The 23,199-nt window shown below is 43.0% G+C and overlaps 1 protein-coding gene across 1 annotated transcript in view; it reads right to left on the reverse strand.

Annotated features, from left to right (window-relative positions):
• Positions 1-23,199, reverse strand: part of TBC1D22B (TBC1 domain family member 22B) — a 77,132-nt gene that overhangs the window by 16,042 nt on the left and 37,891 nt on the right. Inside the window, exons 9-11 of the mRNA XM_017522566.1 lie at positions 4,050-4,156; positions 3,212-3,287; positions 232-359 (exon numbers count right to left, since the gene is read on the reverse strand). Of these exons, the coding sequence (XP_017378055.1) occupies positions 232-359; positions 3,212-3,287; positions 4,050-4,156 (311 nt within the window). The remainder of the gene's footprint in view (positions 1-231; positions 360-3,211; positions 3,288-4,049; positions 4,157-23,199) is intronic.

Below are 23,199 nucleotides of genomic sequence, written 5' to 3' on the forward strand. Positions count from 1 at the left end.
CAGCTCTGCCCCTCTCAGTTCCATTCCTTCCGGGAGGAGGGAAACTCTTTCAAGGTTGGGCATATAGAGTTCTGAAGAGACTCAGCAAAAGCTCTGCCCTGAGGCTAAGGCAGACATGGAAGTAGAAAAGGGGAAAAGGGGAACTTCTAAACAGCTATGCTCTACAACAGGGCAGGGAGCTGGGCAGCTCAGGGACAGCCTGGCATGGAGATGCCGGGGAATCCCTCCTACCTGATATGTGTCCCACAGGCGGATGGTGCAGCGAAGAGGAAGCTCCCGCATAAGCAGGTTGTTCATCCAGCGGAAGGCAAACTGCAGGTATTCCACCTCGTACCTCCTGAAGTGATTATGTACCTGTTCTGAAACACAAAGCATCATTGGGGATCATCAGCCTAGGGGAGTGGACCCTGAAAGGGCCACAGGAGCCAAAACAGCAGCTCTCACTTCTACTGCCGCCTCCCCATGGGTAAGCAGGCACAGAGGGGGCACATCGGCATCTTTGTGTTTGATTCCATCATCTCACAGCAACTCTGCATGGTTAACTGTTAACTCAGCCCAGCAGACAGAACTATTTTAATATCCGACAGTGATGTTCTAGGAGCCCCGCCTCCTTCGCGGGCCGCTCTGGCCACAAAGCAGAGGTTATGAGGTTTACTTGGCTGCTCGACCTTAGTACTCAGCAGAGAAGGAGACAGGATGGAAAAGGGCCTTGGAAGTCACCTTGGCCACCTTGGCGAGGAACTCCTCTTCAGCATCCCCGACAGATGGCCAACCAGCAGGGACACGAACACTGCCAGGGAGACGGGCTCACAAACTCCACTCAAGGGTAGCCTCTTCCACTGATGTATGAAGTGATTCGCCAGAAAGCGCTTCACCATATTCAGCAAAACCAGCTGCCTCCTCACTCCCACCCCTTGGTGTTCGTGTGGTATTCTCCGGCAAGACCAAACAAACCTTACTGCTGTTCCACATGACAACTCTCCAAATAATGCTTAATGGGATTGTTTTCTAAAATCACTGTCTTCCGTTTCCTAACCTATACAATGGGGACAATCATTCACACCTCAGAGGGTTTTAGAGAAGATAAATGAGAAAACACAAGTAAAGTGCTTACAGTGGCACCTGGCATGCGGTAAATATTTCAAACAATTCTTAAAGAAGAACCACTAACAAGGATTGTGGCCAGGTGCCATGGCTCACACCTATAATCCCAGCACTTTGGGAGGCTGAGGTGGGCGGATTGTTGAACCCAGGAGCTCAAGACCAGTCTGGACAACACAGCAAAACCCCATCTCTACTAACAATACAAAAATTAGCCAGGCATGGTGGTGCACATCTGTGATCCAAGCTACACCTATGGTTCCAGCAACTCAGGAGGCTGAGGTGGGAAGAGCCTTTGAGCCAGGAGAGGTCAAGGCTGTAGTGAGCCAAGATGGCACCACTGCATTCCAGCCTGGGTGACAGAGCAAGACTCCACCTCAAAAAACAACAGTTATTTCTGGGGAGAAGAATTTAAGGAGAGGGAGGATTCCTACCTTATCACCCTGGCTGGCGTACAGTGGTGTGATCTTGGCTTACTGTAGCCTTGACCTCCTGGGCTCGAGTGATCCTTCCATCTCAGCTACTCAGCCTCCTGAGTAGCTGGGACTACAGGAGTGTGCCACCATGCCCAGCTACTTTTTAAATTTTTTGTAGAGATGGGCTCTCACCATGTTGCCCAGGCTGGTCTTGAACTCCTGGGCTCAAGCAATCCTCCTGCCTCAGCCTCCCAAAGTGCTGGGATTATAGGTATGAGTCACCACCATACCCAGCCTGTTTAAATTTTTGTAATGAGGAAGTATTACTTCTACAATGCAAAGAAACACCATATATATATATATATATATATATATATATATATATATTAAAATCCACTGTTCCAAAGTACTATGCCTTTATGTATCGTGTATTTGTAAGGGCGGAAAAAATAAGGATGGGCAGACAGTAGCAGAAACCACAGCATCTGCCCTTTGGAATCTGATTGATGACCAGCCTCTGGCAGCCAGCTTATCCCCCAGAAGAGGGCAGTATATACCCTGTGCTAGGCTCCGGGTGAGGGATGCCAGAGACCTGCACGAGGGCCCCACCATGAGGGCTAACAGCTGGGCCAGGGTGATAAGGCACAGCGGAAAAAAACATTCCACATGTGACATACGGGAAATAACTGAAAAAACAAATGGGCTCAGAAGATTGAATGTTAAGTCATAAAATAGAGTGAGTGGAACAACTCAAGGAACGCTTTCATGAAAAGAGAACCTGGGAAAGAAGAAAGATATACAATGTTGGGGGGCGGGGGTGGGCAGCAGGTAGGGGAGAAAGGCTTTGCTTGGGTGAAGCAGAAAATCCAAAGGAAAGCCTGGGAATAACATTTGTTAGCTAGCATTAGGGCAGGTAGAGTCCTATGGGACTACTACAATTTAACTAGTGTTAGAGATCCCAGTGACTTCTCTCCCTAGACCTCAGTTTCTTCATCAGTCAACAGCAGAGCTTCCTGAGTTGTCCTTTAGTTCTAACATTCTACGACTCCAGGCGAAAGCTGAGGAATTCCTGTAAGGCTGTTGTTCCTCAAAGACATCTGCCTTAGCCAGAGCCATATCTCAATTTCCTCACCCTACACGAGACCTAGGAAGCTGTGGAAAGTCCTGCTGGCCAGGCCTGAGGACCCCATGTCAAGCCCAGAGTTCTGAGTTACATCACAACATGAAGGACAAGGCCAGACCAAAGGCTGGAAGCTGAAGGCAACAGGAAGCCATGGGAGGCTTCAGAACAGATGAGGGATGTGGCAAGAACAGGGCTGCAGAAAGATGCAGTTGTGTGATAGATAGTTTAGGAGAGATCAGTATGGAGGAGGCAAGTCTTTCGAGAAGGAAGCTGGACTAGAGCTGTGGCTGGGGAAATGGGGAGGGGGGAACTGAGGAGAGCTGCTGAAGGAGAACGGATAGAGCTTGGCGATAGGAAACCAAGGGGAAAGAAGAACTTCAGATAACAGCAGAGTTCTCACCTCGCCTTCCTGCTGAGATGTGTGAAGGATGCTGGTGCTGCCAGCAGCACTGAGTGCACGGGAAAGGATCATCGCTAGGAAGACAGCTGAGGAGAGGACCCACAAGTACAATCGGCTCATATCAGAATCAACTGTACTATTGCCAGAGAACTCTTCTCCCTCTGAACCTACCATCAATCCGGCTGACAAGCTCTTCCAGCGCCTTCACCTTCTTCTGGATCCCTGGTTGTGCAAAGGTGTAGTTATCCTGTGAATGACATACAGCCAGGGATGAACACGGACTCTAAACAGCTGTGCTAACAACTGATGTTCACTGAAACATGTTTAAAAGTTTAGTATGTTTTCCAAAGCTACTACCAATGGCCAGTGACAGTGTTCTGGGAAACAAGGGAATGTACAGAACAACAGAAAGCGGGGAAAGCCCAAGGGAGCCCTGCATTGTGGAAGCAAACCCACATCCTTGAGGTGTGCGGCAGAAAGGAGCAGCCTCCTCCAATGACAAAGCCAAGGCAACATGGAGATTTCTTCAGACTCCAAGGGACACTACACCATCACTGTTTTTTTTTTTTGAGATAGGTTCTTAATCTATTGCCCACTACAGCTTTCCTCCTAGGCTCAAGCAATCCTACCACCTTAGCCCACTGAGGACCTGGTACTGTAGGCCCACACTACCACGCCTGGCTAATTTTTAAATTTTTTGTAGAGATGGGGTCTCTCTGTGTTGTCCAGGCTGCTCTTGAACTCCTGAGCTCAAGCGATCCTCCAGTCTTGGCCTCTCAAAGTGTTGCGATTATAGGCATGAGTCACCGTGCCTGACTCCCACTGCTGTTTTGAAAGCTGTAAAGCTAATGAAGAAGGACTGAGATGGACCAAAAGAAGGAGGAGACATGGTGGGTGGGCCTGCCTGATACAGAAGAGCAATAAGGAAACCAAAGGAGGTTTGGACCAAACGTCTAGGTCCTGGGAGCCCCTGGACCTAGACGTCCCCACAAGGGCAGAAGCAGCTCACCTGGATTCCATCTAGCAGCTTGCTCATGCACCAAAAGCTGTCAGCCTCAATGCTTCGCAGCATATCTTGAGACAAGTTGGTCACATCAAAGTTCTCCACATCCTCTTCTGTAAAACAAAAGGTGAAGAGAGTCCAGAGGTCTTATCTAAAAATGGAGAGAGAGAGATAGATTCTAGTGTCTTCAACGGGGTCTTTAAGGCCAAGTGAGGACCAGGCTAACCTGATGTCAAGGAATGAGGGTTTGCCCCTCTACTCCCTGTGTCAGATGGACAAATGTGTCCCAGAGAAGTTCTTGAGGATCTCGTCACAACACTGCACAGGCCATTTCTCATGCTAGTCCCATCATGTCCAACATATCTTTCTCTTCCTTGGCATTTGTTCTTTCAGTTTTAGAAAATGATACTTCAGGTCTCATGTTCAATAAATTATACTCAGCTCCCTGGAGATGGCCTGGAAAATTTCTTTGATTTCAGCTTAGTGAGCTGTCTAGCACACTCATACTCATATGTAGAGAGAACAGCTGGGATCAGAAAGCCCCCACAGTTCATTTGAAAGATGGAATTCCCAAGTTCTGATAAGGCAGACCCACAGTCTTGCCACTCAGAAGAGAAGTTATGCATGTGAAGGAAGATGAGTCAAGCCTGTGAGTGCTTCTGGGACTTAATTCCAACAAGATGGTATTTCTCAAGATGGTTTCTACAAAATATCAATCCTACAGGATACTCAAAAAGAAAAGGAGGTTCCACAGACACATATGGCTGAGAAATGTTGCATCAGATATTCCCATCTTGGAGACTGGCAAAGATCACAGCACACAAAAGGGTCTGAGAAGTTATCAGAAATTTTGCATTAAGTAAATCTGCTCAACTTTGTTTATCCAGCATTTCCCAAGCTTATCTAGCCATGAGACCTCTTTGGAAAGGACTGTCTGTTAGCTTCTTAGGGAAATCTCCCACTGAGTAACAGGAATGAGAATCTGTCTCGTCTGAGATGCAAACGAGGAAAACATAAGCAGCCTTCCAGAAACCGGAAGAAGAAAAAGGCCATGTGACGTGTCCTTCCTAGCCTGTGTTTAGCTCCCCCTTCCTGTCACAAAGAGGTGAAGTAGTAAGAAGTGCTATGCTTGCTCAACAAGAAAGGCCCTGTATGCTTGTCAGAGGCCACACACTGAAACAATCAGACCCTTGAGTTCTCCACCAGACAACTTTTCTCCTCAGACACACAACCCCTATTCTGGAAACAGGATATTCACCGCAACCCCTTGTGCTACAGAGATACAGGCATCAGAAAAAAATCTATCTAGCCTTTTTTTTTCTTTCTTTCTTTGAGACAGGGTCTCACTCTGACGCCCAGGCTGGAGTGTAGTGGCATGAACTTGGCTCACTGCAGCCTTGATTTCCCAGGCTCAGATGATCCTCTCACCTTAGCCTCCCAAGTAGCTGGGACTACAGGTGCACAACCACGCCCAGCTAATTTTTTGCCATGTTTCCCAGGCTGGTCTCAAACTCCTACACTCAAGTGATCCTCACACATCAGCTTCACAAAGTGCTGGGATTACATCTGAACCTCCTCGAGATAACACGTAAAAACTCTCAGATTTTCATCCTGTTTAAAGAGCTGTTTTTGTTTTTGGTTTTTTGAGACGGAGTCTCACTGTTGTCGTCGCCCAGGCTGGAGTGCAATGGCGTGATGGTGGCTCACTGAAACCTCTGCCTCCAGAGTTCCAGGAATTCTCCTGCCTCAGTCTCCCGAGTAGTTGAGATTACAGGTGCCCGCCATCACGCCTGGCTAATTTTTGTATTTTTAGTGGAGACAGGATTTCATCATGTTGGCCAGGCTGGTCTCAAATTCCTGACCTCAGGTGATCCACCCGCCTCAAATTCCCAAAGTGCTGCGATTATAGGTGTGAGCCACCACACCTGGCCTAAAGAGCTATTTTAAAAATGAACATCAAAGGCTGGAAAAAAAAAGACTTTCTTGAGAAGGGTGGGGTGCTTCATCAGGAAAGCCATGACTCTAGGAATAACCTAAAAATCCAACTTGAAGGCCAGCTGCAGTTTATAAAATGCTAACTACAGTGCCTGGCACACAGTAGGCACAATATGGCCATCTTAGATGACGTTTATTACGAACCTGTAATGACATGAAAAAGCATGTCACAGTACTAAGGAGAAAAGAGGGGAAAATTACTTATGGCATACTTTTAACTAATGTACATACAATATTTATGTGTTTATATAAGCACAGAGGAAAGACAAAATATCGCAAGTTTCACAGTATTCCTCAGGTGGTATGAATAAAGGATTTTATTAAAGCTTTATTGGACTTTTCAAATTTTCTATAATAAGTGTAATTTTTATAGTCAGGAAAAAAATGCACAGTATTTTAGAAAAAAAAGAGCCACAATTGACTACATCTGCCTTTTATCACCAAAAAAAAAAAAAAAAAAAAAATTTTGTAAAACAGTAAGCTGGCAGAAACTAAAAATCTAGATAGCGTATAAAGGTCAATTGGAGAAATCACTTTTTTTTTTGTTTTTAAAGACTCAGTCTCCCTCTTGTCTGCCAGGCTGGAGTGCTAAGGCGCGATCTCAGCTCACTGAAACTTCTGCCTCCTGGGCTCAAGTGATTCTCCTGCCTCACCCTCCCAAGTAGCTGGGATTACAGACGCCTGCAACCATACCCAGCTAATTTTTCTATTTTTAGTAGAGATGGGGTTTCACCATGTTGGCCAGGCTGGTCTTGAACTCCTGACCTCAGGTGATCTGCCCACCTCAGCCTCCCAAAGTGCTGGGAATACAGGCGTGAGCCACCATGCCAGGCCAGAGAAATCACATTTTACTTTTATTTTTGAGACAGAGTTTTACTCTTGTCACCTAGGCTGGAGTGCCATGGCGCAAGCTCAGCTCACTGCAGCTTCTGCCTCCCAAGTTCAAGTGATTCTCCTGCCTCAGCCTCTCAAGTAGCTAGGATTATAGGCGTGAGCCAGTAGGCCCAGCTAATTTTGTATTTTCAGTAGAGACAAGGTTTCACCTTGTTGGTCAGGCTGTTCGCAACCTCCTGACCTCAGGTGATCCACCTGCCCCAAAGTGCTAGGATTACAGGTGTGAGCCACTGTGCCCAGCCGAGAAATCACATTAGAAAAAACTCTTCCAGGAGATACCATTTTTCTTTTATTCCTAACTTAAATATTTACTATGTAGTGTTTTTTATATATGTAAGTATATATACGTATTTTTAAATATATGTTTGTATATCTTTGTAAATAGATATATAAAGCTATATTAAAATATAATTATATCTAAAATTATATTTAACCTATATTTAAACATAATTATAATTATATAAAAATAAAAATCATATAAATATAATTTTATATATTTTATAATATAATATATATTTATATATTATTTTAACAAAATATATTATTGTTAAAAGGCTGGGCATGGTGGCTCATGTCTGTAATCCCAGCACTTTGGGAGGCCAAGGCGGGTGGATCACCTAAGGTTGGGAGTTCAAGACCAGCCTGGCCAACCTGGAGAAACCCTGTCTCTACTAAAAATACAAAATTAGCCAGGTGTGGTGGCTCATGCCTGTAATCCCAGCTACTCAGGAAGCTGAGGCAGGAAAATTGCTTGAACCTGGGAGGCGGAGGTTGCAGTGAGCTGAGATCTCACCACTGCACTTCAGCCTGGGCAACAAGAGCAAAACTGTCTCAAATTAAAAGAAAGAAAGAAAGAAAGAAAGAAAAACAACAAAAAAAGTTTTCATCATTTTACCTAATATTTTACATGTTTTATATTATATTTTAATATTATATATTAATTAATTTAAATTATATTGGGCTGTAAAACCCAGCTCAGGATCTTCCTTTGACTTTTTGCTTCATGTTCTAAGGTCTGAGTTCCTGTACATACCTCTAGTTCATTGCTGCATGGTGTGCCTCCATCATACTTTATCCATTCCCCTGGGGATGGATACCCAGTTTGGCTCCAACTCTCATGACCATAAACAATGCCCCAAAGAACTATTTCCTTTGAGAGCTGCTCTGGGTCACAGGCTCAGACAGACTCTTCTCCAGGGCCAGCCTCACAACAGTACCCAAGGAAGGAGGGCCCCTTCCCTGTTAATGAGCATGACTTCTAACCCATGCTAGGCAGCAGCTCCTTCTTTATAATAGGGTTATAAGAAAAAAAGTGAAACCCACAAGGAAGGATCGAGACAAAAACTACCCCCATTCCTCAGACACATTTCCCAAAGGAAGATCCAGAGCTCCATAATAAATTGAAGGGTCTTTTCCAACTTGGGCATTTTAGGATTCCAGAACATTGTATTACAATGCAAATACAAGCAGAATTGGAAACCACACATGGCAGGGTATAAAGAGAGCAAGAGCCCCGGTTCCTGGGGGCAACAGGAGCACTGCTGTCATATCAGCCCTGGTGACCTGTGGCTTTTTGTCAGACAGAATAGCAAGCACATTGTCTGCTAAGAGCAGACTCTGGAGCCAGACTACAGAGCTCAAGTCCTGGCTCTGTCACTCATTAGCTATGTGACTGCACAAATGACTTTACCTTCTGTGTCTCAATTCCTCATCTGTTAAAATGGTAACATCAGTCCCAGTGTCATAGGATATTTTATGGGTTAAATATGTTAGTTAATATATGAAAAGTGCTAACAACAGTGCCTGGCATAAAATAAGCACTACATAAAAGTTAGCTGGCATAATTATATTGTTATCAAAGGGACAAATACAATTCTATCTTATGTAAGCCACTAGCACTGTCTTTTTTTTTTTTTTTCTCTTAAGAGACAAGATCTTACTATATTGCCCAGGCTGGTCTTGAACTCCTGGGCTTAAGTTATCCTCCCACCTAAGCCTCCTAAAGTGCTAAAATTACAGGCGTGAGCCACCGTACCCAGCCAGCACTGATACTCTGGATCTCTGTTACTCACAGCCAAACTTAATCCGAACTGATACACCTACCATCCCAAAACACACCTTAAAAATAAGTTAATTTTCAAAGTTCTCTACTTTTGCCTTTCATCTTAAGGAGGAAAACCTGATTAACAACATGAGGTCATAAGTTGGTAAGGTGCCATGCTCAGTAACCGTAGCAACTCCAAACCTGTAGCCATCTAGGGAGCAAAGGAACAACAAACAAGGTGCTAAACCCTATTTTGGGGCCCTGAATTGGGGGCTGTTGTCTGCCCACTAGCCCTTTGTTTTTACAGCCAGTGAGATAGTTCCCCTGCACTGCAGAGAGTGGGAGGGAGGGTTTAGTTCTATTTTTCTGCCTGCTGGGAGGATAAACTTCAAACATTTAGTCAAAAACTGTGAGCTGAGTGCACCAGCAAAAAGCAACGGAGAAAGGGAGGAGGAAATGCTCTCCGAAGGGCTTCATTCAGCAATAAACAATCTGTTCAGAAGGATCATTAAGCGTCCACTTGAGGAAATTCAACATATAATTGAAGCTGAAATGGGAAACCATGCCAGCAGTGTAATCTCGAGTGAGGGCAGAGTCTTTGGTTGTCATGACAGAGCATACAGTAGGTAGCTAGGACTCAGATGGGAGGAAGCGATATTTTAAGGGATATTTTATGGCTATTTTAAGAGGCAAGGCATCCAAATGGAGGAAACCCAAAAGCTCTCTATAAAAATCAAATTGCCCACTCTGGGCCTGACAAGGAGCATGCCCATTTATTAGCTGATGAAACGTACTTGAGTGATGGCTCCAGTCAACTGTTTATTTTTCCGGGAACTCTGAGCCCCAGTCCTAAAAAATCGGCTTAATATATGCCTCAAAAATTCCCTGACAGCTTTAGGAAGAACTGGTTTTGCCTACAATGACAAGAGTAACTTGTCTATTCACTGCTCTAGGCATTTCCCAGGAATCATCTGTGATCTCAGGGTAATTTCTAGATGTGATCTGGTGGGCCAGCATGATTCACCCTGACCAGCCAGACCAAGAGGCTCCAACGCCTCAGCTGCAGATGGCCTTTCTATTTTCCAAAGCTTTTGGTTACCTGATTCAGGTCCTTGCTGTTGTTTTTAACTGGACTCCTAAGAACACCTTGCATAATATTTTCTGATAACAAAAGTAAACAGAAAAAGCAAAAAATCTTTTCAACCATACATCTAAAGAACCTCATAAAACAGGAACAAATATTTCATCCAGAAAAAAAATGGTTTTAAGAAAAGTGTCAAGAATTCATCTTATATGTAATAATTTTGAACTGGTTCAAGTGCTATATATAAACGTATTGTTGGGTGCTATGCATCTGACATTTTCAGGCAAGTACGGGATGGCAGTAGCCGGGACAATACACCACTGCAAACCTGCAAGTTTAGAGAGGGCAGAGAGGCCACTTGCTAACCTGGGAGAGCCAAACTACCTGACAAAGACAGCAGAGCTGGTCTCTGAGAGAGATGGCCACTCCAATGAGATGGTTGGAGGAAAGGCTTATTCTGAAATTTCCATAGAGAAGAGACCCACTGGGAGGCGATTCATGTTTCTGGCTGTCAGAGCACACGTGCTGTTTTGAAGATGCTGCTTAGCTGACCATACGGCATTCTGACACTTTGCCTGTCAATCAGGTGGTTACTATTAACTCGGAATGATATATGAACCCTGGCTGCTCAAGTGTGGGATAGCCCAGTATCCTATCATGATGTCCTGTTTAAAATTAATTTTAAAAACCAACATACTACCAAGTTTTCGCTATTTTCCTTAGGTTGCTGTATTACTTTTACTTTTATTTAGCAAACATTAGTTGCTGCTGGTTAAGTCAGCCTCCTAAAATTGGCTATAGGATCCCAGATTATAAGGGTCCAAACTTGAGTATTCCAGTTATGGGGCAAAGGAAGAGGAGGCAAAGGAGAGGCAAGGTCCAGCACATACTTAACCTTCTAGGACCTGCCCAAAGACCACTCACAGAGACAGGCAGCAAGTTACTAAGATGCTATGGATGTGAAGAGGCCCTGGGAGGCTCAGGGCCCCCAGTGCCAATGTCAGCTGTTCACAGAGGCTACTCATGTAGGCTAAAATTTCTTGAATATGTTGGCTACCTCAACTTCTTCTCCTCTGTTACAATTTCTCACTTATCCCTGGGGTCAGATGAGGGACAAAGAACACATGCACACCACAAACTGCTCAGTTCACTGCCAGGGTAGAGGACCAGGCAAGGTCTTATAATCTCAGAAATAATAAGCCACAACTTGCCCCTGGAGAACTCATCTCCTGCAATGAGAAGAAATCCAGCACTGGACATCCCACCAAATGCACACACTGCCTTCAAGTGTAACTGAAAGCATCTCAGCACCCTGGCTGGGCTATCTTCACACATTGCTGGGAAGAACCTCAATATTTCTCAGCGGCCTGTCACATAGGAGGCTGCTTCATTTATGAAGATGGGACCAGGAGCCAGCTTGAGTCCCAAATAGGGGGCAGCTAAAAATTCAGCATCAAGCCCACTCCCTAAACATTAAACAACATTAGAGTAGAAACTTCTTACCATATGATTCAATTTAGGTAACACTTAAAAATAGGCAAAACTAATCTGGGTGTTAGAAATCAGTAAAGTAGTTACCCTTGCAGGGACTGTGGAGGAGAGGATGGGTTAGGGACTAGGAAGAACACAAGGGGACTTCTGAAGTCCTAGAAATGTTTCATGTCTTGATACGGATGTTGGTTATTTTGGGGAAATTCATCAAGCTGTGCATGTATGATAGATGCACTTTTCTAAACATATAATTAAATATAAAGGTTAAATTATAAAAAGCAGTAAAGGAATATCCTCTTGAGACAATAATGAAGTTTGTCCAGTTTCATATTCGGTCTAGCATGACAGGGAAGAGCAGACCTTGGAGAGCTGATGTCATGTGCAAGGAGTCAGATCTAAGTTGGAGGGTGCCGCCTCCCAGGACTGAGTGTGGAGGGCGAGCACAATCCACAGCAGCCCAGGAGCAAGACAAGGCAACGGGATCCATAGTACCTTTTCTTTGAAAATGTGTGTTAACTATTAAAAATTAACTGCACAGCCCACTCCCTTACCTCCTTCAGGACTCTGCCCAGATGTCATCTCCTCAGTGTGAAGGTAGCTCACTACCGGGTTTAAAGTGCTCCCACACTTGCCAGCGTGGCACATCCCTGTCCCTCTTTCTTGCTTTGTTTTTATCCATAACACTTAATCTAACAAATACCTATTTTTTTCAGTTGATTGTTTCTGCCCACCAGAAATTAAACTAAGAAAGCGATTTTTTTTTTAAGCCGAGCATGGTGGCGTGCGCCTGTAATCCCAGCTACTTGGAAGGCTGAGGCAGGAGAATTGCTTGAATCTGAGAGGCAGAGGTTGCAGTGACCCGAGATTGTACCACTACACTCCAGCCTGGTGACAGAGGGAGACTCCGTCTCAAAAAGTGATTTTTTTAAAAAGTAGAATTATGCATAGTAAACTGCACCTATGCGCACAGTTCTGAGTCTTGACACATGTTTATGTCTATGGTTTGAAAAAAAAAATTCCCCTGTCCAAATAGAGAACGTTTCCATCACCCCAGAAATGTTTCCTCATACCCACTCTCAGTCCATCTCCTACCATAAGCAAACTCTGTTCTCATTTCTATTGCCATGATAATGTTTATGTATTTTTAACTCCATATAATGCGAATCATACAGTATATACTTTTTTTGGCATCTGGTTTCTTTTGTTCAGTTTCATGGTTTCTGAGACTCTGCCATGTTGCTGTACTTAGCAGTACGAGTACTGTCCCATAGTATAGGTATCTGTTCTCATATTAATTGATATTAGAGTTGTTTCCAGTTTTTTGTCTATATAAAGTTGCTATGAATATTTTTGTATATGTCTTTTGGGGCTATAAGCCTTCATTTTCCTTGAATAAATACCTAGAAGTAGCAGGCAGGGTTTCTGTCTACTTTGCTTATTGTCATAACCCCAGTGCCTAGAGCAGTACCCTGCATGAGCAGGTGCTCATCAAGACTTGTTGACTAAGTGATGGTGCTTTGGCGGAGAGGGAGCTTTCAGCTAACTCACCACAGCATCAGAAAAGTGTAACTCACTGCCCTCCAGTGGCCAAGCCTAGTGAAGCTATACTAATTCCTGAGTATTCTGCAGTTATCATGGAATTTTCTTTCATTCTCTCATTCATCTAGACATGTGTGGAATGCCTATTTTGGGCACCAGAATGAAGGTACTGGGAATATGAAGATGTTTAAAATAGTCTACGGCCTCAAAGAACCAGAAAGTCTGGTGGCAGAGAGTAGGGGGGAAACACAACAACTGGTGAGGTAAAGTGCCACAGGAGAAATCTACAGTGACAGAAATAGCACTATTGGATGCCGGGGATGGGGAGGACCCAGGGAAGGCTTCTCGGAGGAAGGGGAGTCTTAAAGAGTACACAAAGATTAGCCCAGGAGATAAAGAGATGGTGCAGAACAAGAGCTTTACATTTACAGTGTCCATTTCAGATAGTGGAGTTTAAGGGTTGAAGCAGGGAGCAGATCACAGGGCCTTACATGCCAAGTTAGAAAACCTGGGTATTTAGCCTGTAGGTGGTGGAACACTAAGGAAGGATTTTTGTCAGAGGAGTTGTGTGGGCAGGTCTGTGTTTGAATGGTGTGGAAGATGGGTGTGAGGGGATAAAACCAGGGGTGAGAAAACATGTTTGGCTGGTTCAGCAATTCAGGCCTGACCTAGGGCACGCATCGTGAGAATGAAGAGGAAGAAGCAGATCAAGAAACATTTAGGATGTAAAATCATCAGGGCTTGGTAAATGATTGGATATGGAAGAGTGAGAAAACAGAATCATGAACGCTTCTTAGCATTTCTGATTTAAGTGACAGGACATGCTGCCAACTAAGAGAAAAGGGTGTCTGAGTAAGTGAAGAAGAAGAGCTGAACACTGAGTCTGAGGAGCCTAGGAATAGCAAAGATTCCCTACAAACTGTTCCCTCCTTCCTCCTTGGTGGCAGGACCCCTAAGGATACTGGCCACCTGGGACAGACTGTTTTCCAGCGTCACTTGTTTGCTAGGTGTGTCCACAAGATTAAGCTCAGACAAAAGAGAATCAAGCCCTTGTGCAAGTCATGCACAGCTCTTAGAAATGTTCTCAAACACAAGAAGTATGCCTTGCTTCCTTGCCTTCTCCATACTGGCTGGGAAATAGATGTGATGGCTGGAGCACAAACAGCTCTTAGATCATAAGAAAGAAACAGCATGCTGAAGACTGCAGAACAACAGAGAGGAACCTAGATCTCTGATATTTTGGAGCAGCAGATAAGTCCCAGATCACTTACCTCTGGACTTTTAATGTGAGAGAAATAAGCTTTTCTATCTTACTTAAGGAAATGTTACTTGGGTTCCCTGTTATGTGCAGCCTAGCTAATCCTAAGTGATCATCTGTGACATAATCAGGTGGAAATGTCATGTAGGGAACTGGACACAAGTCAGAGGTCTGGGAAGGACTTCCTTTCTGAGATTTCCGTTGCCGTCATGTTTCCAGGTAAAATCTACAGTGAAAATCCTACTGTGCTGTTTCATGCAGAGGAAAAGAGAAAAGGTTATTTGATAATTGGTGTTGCAGTTTGTACCTAAAAATATCATCAGATACCACTCTTTTGAAAATAGGAAACAGCATGAGCCCTGCTCTTCTACTTGATTTCCTTATACGCATCACTTCTGTAGTTCCTGTTAAGCAGTTTATTTTGATGACTGCGACACAGCCAATTGTACTGGACCTTAGTATTTTCAGGGCTAGATTAATATTGCCTAAGCCTAAAAGCTCTTGGAGGAAACAGTTTAGAATTATACCAGTTGGCCAGGTGTGGTGGTTCATGCCTGTAATCCCAGCACTTTGGGAGGCCAACGCCAGTGGATTATAAGGTTAGGAGTTCAAAACCAGCCTGGGTCAGGCACGGTGGCTCATGCCTCTAATCCCGGCACTTTGGGAGGCCAAGGTGGGCAGATCACCTGAGGTCAGGAGTTTGAGACTAGCCTGAACAACATGGCGAAATCCCATCTCTACCAAAAATACAAAATTAGCCAGGCGTGGTGGCACATGCCTGTAATCCTAGCTACTCAGGAGGCTGAGGCAGGAGAATTGCTTGAACTGGGGAGGCGGAGGTTGTGGTGAGCTGAGATTGTGCCATTGCACTCCAGCCTGGGCAACAAGAGCGAAACTCCGTTCTCAAAAAAAAATAACACCAGCCTGGCCAAGATGGTAAAACCCAGTCTCTACTAAAAATACAAAAATTAGCCGTGTATGGTGGTGGGTGCCTACAATCCCAGCTACTTGGGAGATGGAAGCAGAGAATTGCTTGAACCTAGGGGCAGAGGTTGCAGGAGCCGAGATTGTGCCACTGTACTCCAGCCTGGGCGACAGAGTAAGATTCTGTCTCACAAAAAAAAAAAAAAAAAAAAAAAAAAAAAAATTATACCACAGTCTCGAGATAAGATTCCAGAGACTTTATCTCCCCAGGGGTGACACCCCCCCACACACACCCAGTGCTGTCACCACTAGACCCAGACACAGCTGGCTTCAGCAGATAAAGAAGCTGCTTGGGGGCAAGGCTAGAGCTATAGACAACTTCTCTATCAACTCACAGAGGAATCACTGGTCTTGCTATTTCCAACTACTTTACAACAAACATGACATAAAGTATGAAGCAGGCTTAGATATTATTATTATTTTTTTTTGAGACACAGTTTTGCTCTTGTTGCCCAGGCTGGAGTACAGTGGTGAGGTCTTGGCTCACCACAACCTTCACCTCCCAGGTTCAAGCAACTCTCCTGCCTCAGCCTCCCGAGTAGCTGGGTTTACCGGCATGCACCACCACTCCTGGCTAATTTTGTATTTTTAGTAGGGACGGGGTTTCTCTATGTTGTTCAGGCTGGTCTCAAACTCCCAACCTCAGGTGATCTGCCTGCCTTGGTGTCCCAAAGTGCTGGGATTACAGGTGTGAACCACCACACCCAGCCCTCAGGTACTAATTTTTAAAAGTGATAGAGATGGCAGAGAATAGGTAGGGGAAGAGATATGAGAGAAGCTAAATAATGTCCCAACAGCATGTGGACTCCACAGCTCTACTAGGGCAGATCCCCTATGCTATGATTCAGTGAGATCGGGTAGTGGGGTAAGGCTGCCTGGAGAGACCTGTCCAGGATAATGAGGGCAACTGCTGGCCTGTTCCACAAGAAAGATAGTTCAGGCCTCTGCAATAGGGAGAGTCACACCAGGAGGGCCAGAGCAAAAAAGCTTTGACAGCAACTGCCTCATCCAGATATGCCACCATGAGAGAAGTAGAGAAGCATCATTGCCCAGACAAGAAAATTATGCTTGATGGCCACAATGTTGTATCTATCTCTGTTCAAGAAAGGCGTGAGGCTGGGGAGAAGTCTGTATTTCTTTGAAATGTAATTTATATCTAGTAACTGATAGGTAAATAAGATGTAGTATATCCATAAAATAGAATATTTGGCCATACAGAAGAATGAAGTACTGACACATGCTACAACATGAATGAATCTTGAAGACATGACGCTAAGTAAAATAAGCCAGACACAAAAGACTCCATACTGTGTGATTCATTTATATGAAATGTTCAAAATAGGGAAATCCCTAGATACAGAAGATTAGTGGTTGTCCAGGGATACAAGGGATGGAAGGCTTAGGGGTGACGGCTAAAGACTATGAGGGTTCCTTTTGGGGTGATAAAAATGTTTTAAAATTGATTGTGGTGATATGCAACTCTGCAAATATACTATGAATTATTCACTGTGCCCTTTAAATGAGTGAATTGTTTGGTATATGAAGTACAGCCAAATAAAGCTGTTATCAAAAAACCCATGAAAATGTAATTTATAAATTTATTGCAACTCCAATAAAAATTGTATTAGGCAAAGCTTTCTCACTCCTAAATGTGACAAGTTGATTCTCAAGCTCAACTGGATGAACCTGGAAGTAAAAGTTGGCTTACTTCTTTGGATACATACTGTATGAATCCACTTATATAAGGTACCTAAAAAGGTCAAAACTCATAGAAACAGACAAAATGGTGGCTGCCAGGGGCTAGGAGGAGGGAACCACAGGGTTGATGTTCAGAGGGTACAAATTTGACAACTTTACGCAAAATGAGTATGTTCCAGTGATCTGCTATACAACATTGTGCCCACAGCTAACAATACTGTATTGTGCACTTCAAAATTTGTTAAGAGGGCAGATCTCATGTTAAGTGCTGTTATCCCTACAAGGAAAAGATTAAAAATAAATAAAATTTAAATATAAGCTCAACTGGAAAAACAAGACAATATTTTTTTTAAAAGATGATGAAAGAGACTAGCCCTAGGGGCAATTAAAAAAGTCACTAATAAAAAATAATTGACCAGGCATGGTGGCTCATGCCTGTAATCCCAGCACTTTGGGATGTCAAGGTGGGTGGATCACTTGAGGCCAGGAGTTCCAGACCAGCCTGGCCAACATGGTAAAACCCCATCTCTACTCAAAAATACAAAAATTAGCCAGGCATGTGGCCCACGCCTGTAGTCCCAGCTACTAGAGAGGCTGTGGTGGGAGGATCACTTGAACCCAGTGAGCCGAGATTGTACCATTGCACTCCAGCCTGGACAAGAGCATGAGACGCCATCTCAAATAAATAAATAAATAAAATAAAAATAAATATTAGTAATAAATAATTTAACAAATTTACAAACTCAAAAAATCTAAGCTGTGTGGTACTGGATAGAAATGGAGACAAATGAAATTAAACTGAACAAAGCAGCAGAACCAAGTAATTAAAGAAATTCATATAATATTATGAAGAGAGATTTCACATCAGTGAAAAGTTGGTGTATTATTTATAAATGGTGTTAAAATAATTAGCTATGCAACTGGAATAGTAACTATAAACCTCAGTTCTTACCATAACGGAAAATAAGTAACGAATGGAATTTTGAAAGTTAAATGTTAAAACCACAAGAGTATTATAAAAAAACATGTGAGAGTTTTTGTAATTTTTTTTTTTTTTTTTTTGAGGCAGAGTCTCGCCCTGTCACCACCCGGGCTGGAGTGCAGTGGTGTGATCTTACCTCACTGCAACCTCTGCCTCCCAGGTTCAAGTGGTTCTCCCACCTCAGCCTCCTGAGTAGCTGGGTTTATAGGCACCTGCCATCACACTGGGGAAATTTTTGTATTTTTAGTAGAGACGAGGTTTTGCCATGTTGGCCAGGCTGGTCTTGAACTCCTGACCTCAGGTGATCCACCTGCCTCAGCCTCCCAAAGTGCTGGGATTACAGGTGTGAGCCACCACGCCTGGCCAGTATTTTCATAATCTTGAGGTGGGGAAGGAAAGAGCTCCTAAGCAAGATACCAAATCCAAAAACCCTAAAGGAGAAGCTGCTTCCTTCAGAGGCTTCATCACAGTCTGCAATTATGTGATGATGTTTGTGAGCCTTCCTACCAGACAGAAAGTCACAAGGGCAGGCCCACATCTATCTCCTGGCACACAGCTCAATAAATACTGGTTGAATGGACAAATCTGACTGTATACAAATTAGTAAGTTCTACATAAAGAGACACAATTAGCAAAGTTAAGAGATAAATAATGGTCTGGGGAAAATATTAGGCTGAACTATATAAAATTCCCATGTTGGGGGGTAAAAAATTGTTGAATATTAACAATTCATGTGATTCAACCTAATATTTTTAACACATAGCAGATGAAGAATGAATTTATCTAATATACAAAAAACTCTTACAAAACAAGACAGATCAATAATCCATTAGATCAAATAGGTAAATGATTAAACAAGCAGACCACAAAAGAAACACATGATAATACAGATGAGAAAAGATACATAACATCATTGACCAGTAAGTGGAAACAAAAACTGAAACATGAACCATGGTTTACTGCTAGACAGGTGAAATATACTAGACATCATTCATATACATGTTTTGCTAAGGATGTGAGGAAAAGTGCATCCACACATTTGTGGCTGGAATACAAACTGGTATAAACATTTTTGGATTATAATTTAGTAGTACCTATTTGGCATGCTTTTAGGATTAGTAATCTCACTTCTAGGACTCTTTCAGAGAAATACATATTTTAACAAGTACACAAGAAAATATGTACAAGGATATTCACTGCAATGTTATTTATTATAACTAAAACCTATAGGCAACTTAAATGTCCTTCTAGAGAAGAAAAGTTAAATAAATTATAATTAAGCCTTATTATAGAAATAATGGGATTACTAAAAATAATGAAGTGGATCTATATGTTTGGGCTTGGAAAGCTCACTATATGATATGTTTAAATGAACACAAGCAAAATATAGGAAAGTATGAATAGCCCGATTTCATTTTTCTGAACACAGTAAAGGAAAACAATAAATGCAGCTCCATCCATACATAGGAAAAGGTCTGGAAGAACACACAACAAGAAGTTAACAACAGTAGTTTTCTTGGGGTGTGTGTGTGTGACTTCTATATTGTTTTGATTTTTTCAATGAGCATACTTCTACTACAACTTATTTTAAAAGATGAGGAGCAGTAAGAAAGGTACTGCCTGCTTTAGAGCATTAAATATAATAGGTGAAGCCATTGGAAGTCCAAGGAGAAGGACTGAAGTTGAGATACCACCAAGTCATATGAAGAGCACAGGTATTAAGGACAAAATACCTAGGTCTGAGTTTGAGAAGCTCATTAAACCCCTGAGTCTTGGATTTTTCACCTTATAAAATGGCTTGATAAGGCCAGACATGGTGGCCCACACTTGTAATCCCAGCACTTTGGGGGGCCAAGGTAGGCGGATCATGAGGTCAGGAGTTCGAGACCAGCCTGACCGACATGGTGAAATCCCATCTCTACTAAAAATACAAAAATTACCAGGGTGTGGTGGTCCATGCCTATAATCCTAGCTACTCAGGAGGCTGAGGCAGGAGATCACTTGAAGCCGGTAGGCGGAGGTTGCAGTGAGCCAAGATCGCACCATTGCAGTCCAGCATGGGCAACAGAGCAAGACTCTGTCTCAAAAATAAATAAATAAGGCTTGATACATCTATCTTAAGGAGATACTGGGCCCTACTAAAGGAAATCAGGTATGTCAAAGATCTTTGCAAATAGTTAAGTACTTTAAAAACCAGCATAATGCTACTGCTTGCGGCTACTATGTACCTGTAATTTGCATTACTATGAAAGTCCTAGATAGCAGGCTGGCCATAGTGGCTACTATGTACTTGTAACTTGCATTATGGATGTATGTTTTAAAAAATATGTCTTTGGCCAGGGGCAGCGGCTCACGCCTATAATCCCAGAACTTTGGGAGGCCAAATGACTTGAACCCAGGAGTTCAGCACCAGCCTAGGCAACATGGTTAAACTCTGTCTCTACAAAAAAATACAAAAATTAGCCAGGCATGGTGGTGAGAGCCTGTAGTCCCAACTACTCTGGCGGCTGAGGTGGGAGGATTGCTTGAGCCTGGGAGATGGAGGTTGCAGTGAACTGAGATCATGCCACTGTACTCCACTCTGGGTGACAGAGTGAGACTCTGTCCAAAAAACAAACAAAAAAAGTATTTTTTATATATACATGTATGTATGTATAATACATGTGTGTGAGCATGTGTGTGTGTGTGTGTATACATAAATGTACCTTTCAGAGACACACATGAACACATATTTATGCATAAAATTATATGATGTTTGACACTGAGATTTGCTTCAAAATAATTCACAGTGGTGAGGGGGTAGAGAATGGATAGAGGTTTAGATAAAACAAAATTGGGACCAGGCATGGTGGCTCACACCTGTAATCTCAACACTTTGGGAGGCTGAGGCGGGAGAATTACTGGAGTTCAGGAGTTCAAGACAAGCCTGGGCAACATGGCAAAAACTCATCTCTACAAAAAATACAAAATAGCCAAATGTGATGGCATGCCCCTGTAGTTCCAACTACCTGGGACGCTGAGGTGAGAGGATGGCTTGAGCCCAGGAGGTTGAGGCTACAGTGAGCCATGATCATGCCACTGCACTACAGCCTGGGTGACAGAATGAGACCCTGTCTCAATCAACCAATCAACAAACAAATAATACTTTATCTTTTATTTATTATTATTTTTTGAGATAGAATCTCCCTCTGTTGCCCAGGCAGGAGTGCAGTGGCATGACCTCAGCTCACTGCAACCTCTGCCTCCCAAGTTCAAGCAATTCTCCTGCTTCAGCCTCTCCAGTAGTTGAGATTACAGGCACATGCCACCATACCCCACTAATTAGTAAATAATACTTTATTGTTAAAAAAATGCTAACAATCATCTGAGTCTTCAGTGAGTCATAATCTTTTTGCTGGTAGAGGATCTTGCCTCAATGTTGATGGCTGTTGACTGATCAGGATGGTGATTGCTAAAGGCTGGGCTGCCTTTCACAATTTCTAAAAAACAAGACAGTAATGAACTTGGCCACACTGATTGACTTTTTCTTTCACAAAAGATTTCTCTGTAGTGTGTGATTCTATTTGACAGCATTGTACCCACAGTAGAACTTCTTTCAAAACTGAGGTCAGTCTCTTGTCTGCCACCATGCAAGATGTGACTTTGCTCCTTATTCGTCTTCTGCCACGAATGTGAGGCCTCCCCAGCCATGTGGAACTTTGGCTGGGGAACAGACCAGGGAATCAGTGGCTTTGGAGAGGAGCTGCAAAATCTCAGCTAATGAACCTTATTCGATCTGTAAGAGCCTTGATGAGAGTGCCATTGATAACAGTAAACTCAACTACAATGTGTTTCTTTTATTATTTGGATGAATATCAATGGAGGAAATGGAGACTCAGAAGACATGCCAGCAGAAGTTATTACTTCAGTCATTATTGGAATATTTATATCTTAGCTGGCTCACCTTGCACTTGACAAAAATGTAAAGCTGAAAATGAAACCAGACTTTCTATTTATCTAAAAAAATAAATAAATAAATGAAGTCAATCTGGCCGGGTGTGGGGGTCACTCCTTTGAGAGGCTGAGGCAGAAGGACTGCTTGAGGCCAGGAATTAAAGACCAGTCTGGGCAACACAATGGGACCCCCATCTCTACAAAAAACAGAAAAATTAGCTGGGTATGGTGGTGCACACCCGTAGTCCTAGCTACTCAGGAGGCTAAGGCAGGAGAATCACTTGAGCCCAGGAGTTTGACGTTACAGTTTGAGCTATGATTACACCATTGCATTCCAGCCTGGGCAACAGAGTGAGACCTTGTCTCCATATAAAAAAAAAAAATACATTAAAAAAAAAAATTAAAGTCGACCTTCTCAAACCCTGCCACTGCTTTACAATTGAGTTTATGTAATATTCTAAATCCTTTGTTGTCATTTCAAATGTTCACAGCATCTTCACCAGGAGGAGATCCCATCTCAAGAAAGTATGTCAGCTATAGCTTTACTAAATTACTAAATATATTTCTTAAATAATAAGACTCAGGAGTTGAAATGACTCCTTGATCCATAGGCTGTGGAACAGATGATGTGTTAGGTATGAAAACATTAATCTCCTTATGGATCTCCATCAGAGCTCTCGGGTGTCTACATTTATTGTCAATGGACACTGATATTTTGAGAGAAATCTTTTTTTTGTGAGCAAGAGGTCTCAATAGTGGCCTTAAAATAATCAGTAAGCCATGCTATAAATAGATGTCCTATCATCCAAGCTTTGTTTTTCCACTTATAAAGCATAGGCAGAGTATATTTTGCATAATTCTTAAGGGCCCTAGGGTTTTTAGAATGGTAAATGAGCATGAGCATCAACTTAAAAGTCACCAGCTGCCTTAGCCCCTAGCAAGAGTCAGCCTGTCCTTTGAAGTCAGACATTTAATATTCCTCTCTAGCTATCTAAGTCCTAGATAGCAGGCTGGCCATAGTGGCTACTATGTACTTGTAATCCCAACTACTCAGGAGGCCAAGATGGGAGGGACACTTGAGTCACTAGTTCAAGACCAGCCTGGACAACATACCAAGCCTCCCTTTCTGCAAAGAAAATTTTAAAAAAAAGTTAGCCAGGTGTGGTGGGTGTGCCTGTGCAGTTCTAGCTACTCAGAAGGCAGGAGGATTGCTTTAGCCAGAGTTTAAAGTTATAGTGTGCTAAGGTCATGCCA

Source organism: Cebus imitator, unplaced genomic scaffold (assembly GCF_001604975.1).
Source record: "Cebus imitator isolate Cc_AM_T3 unplaced genomic scaffold, Cebus_imitator-1.0 Scaffold24, whole genome shotgun sequence".
In the NCBI taxonomy this organism is placed as follows: Eukaryota; Metazoa; Chordata; class Mammalia; order Primates; family Cebidae; genus Cebus; species Cebus imitator.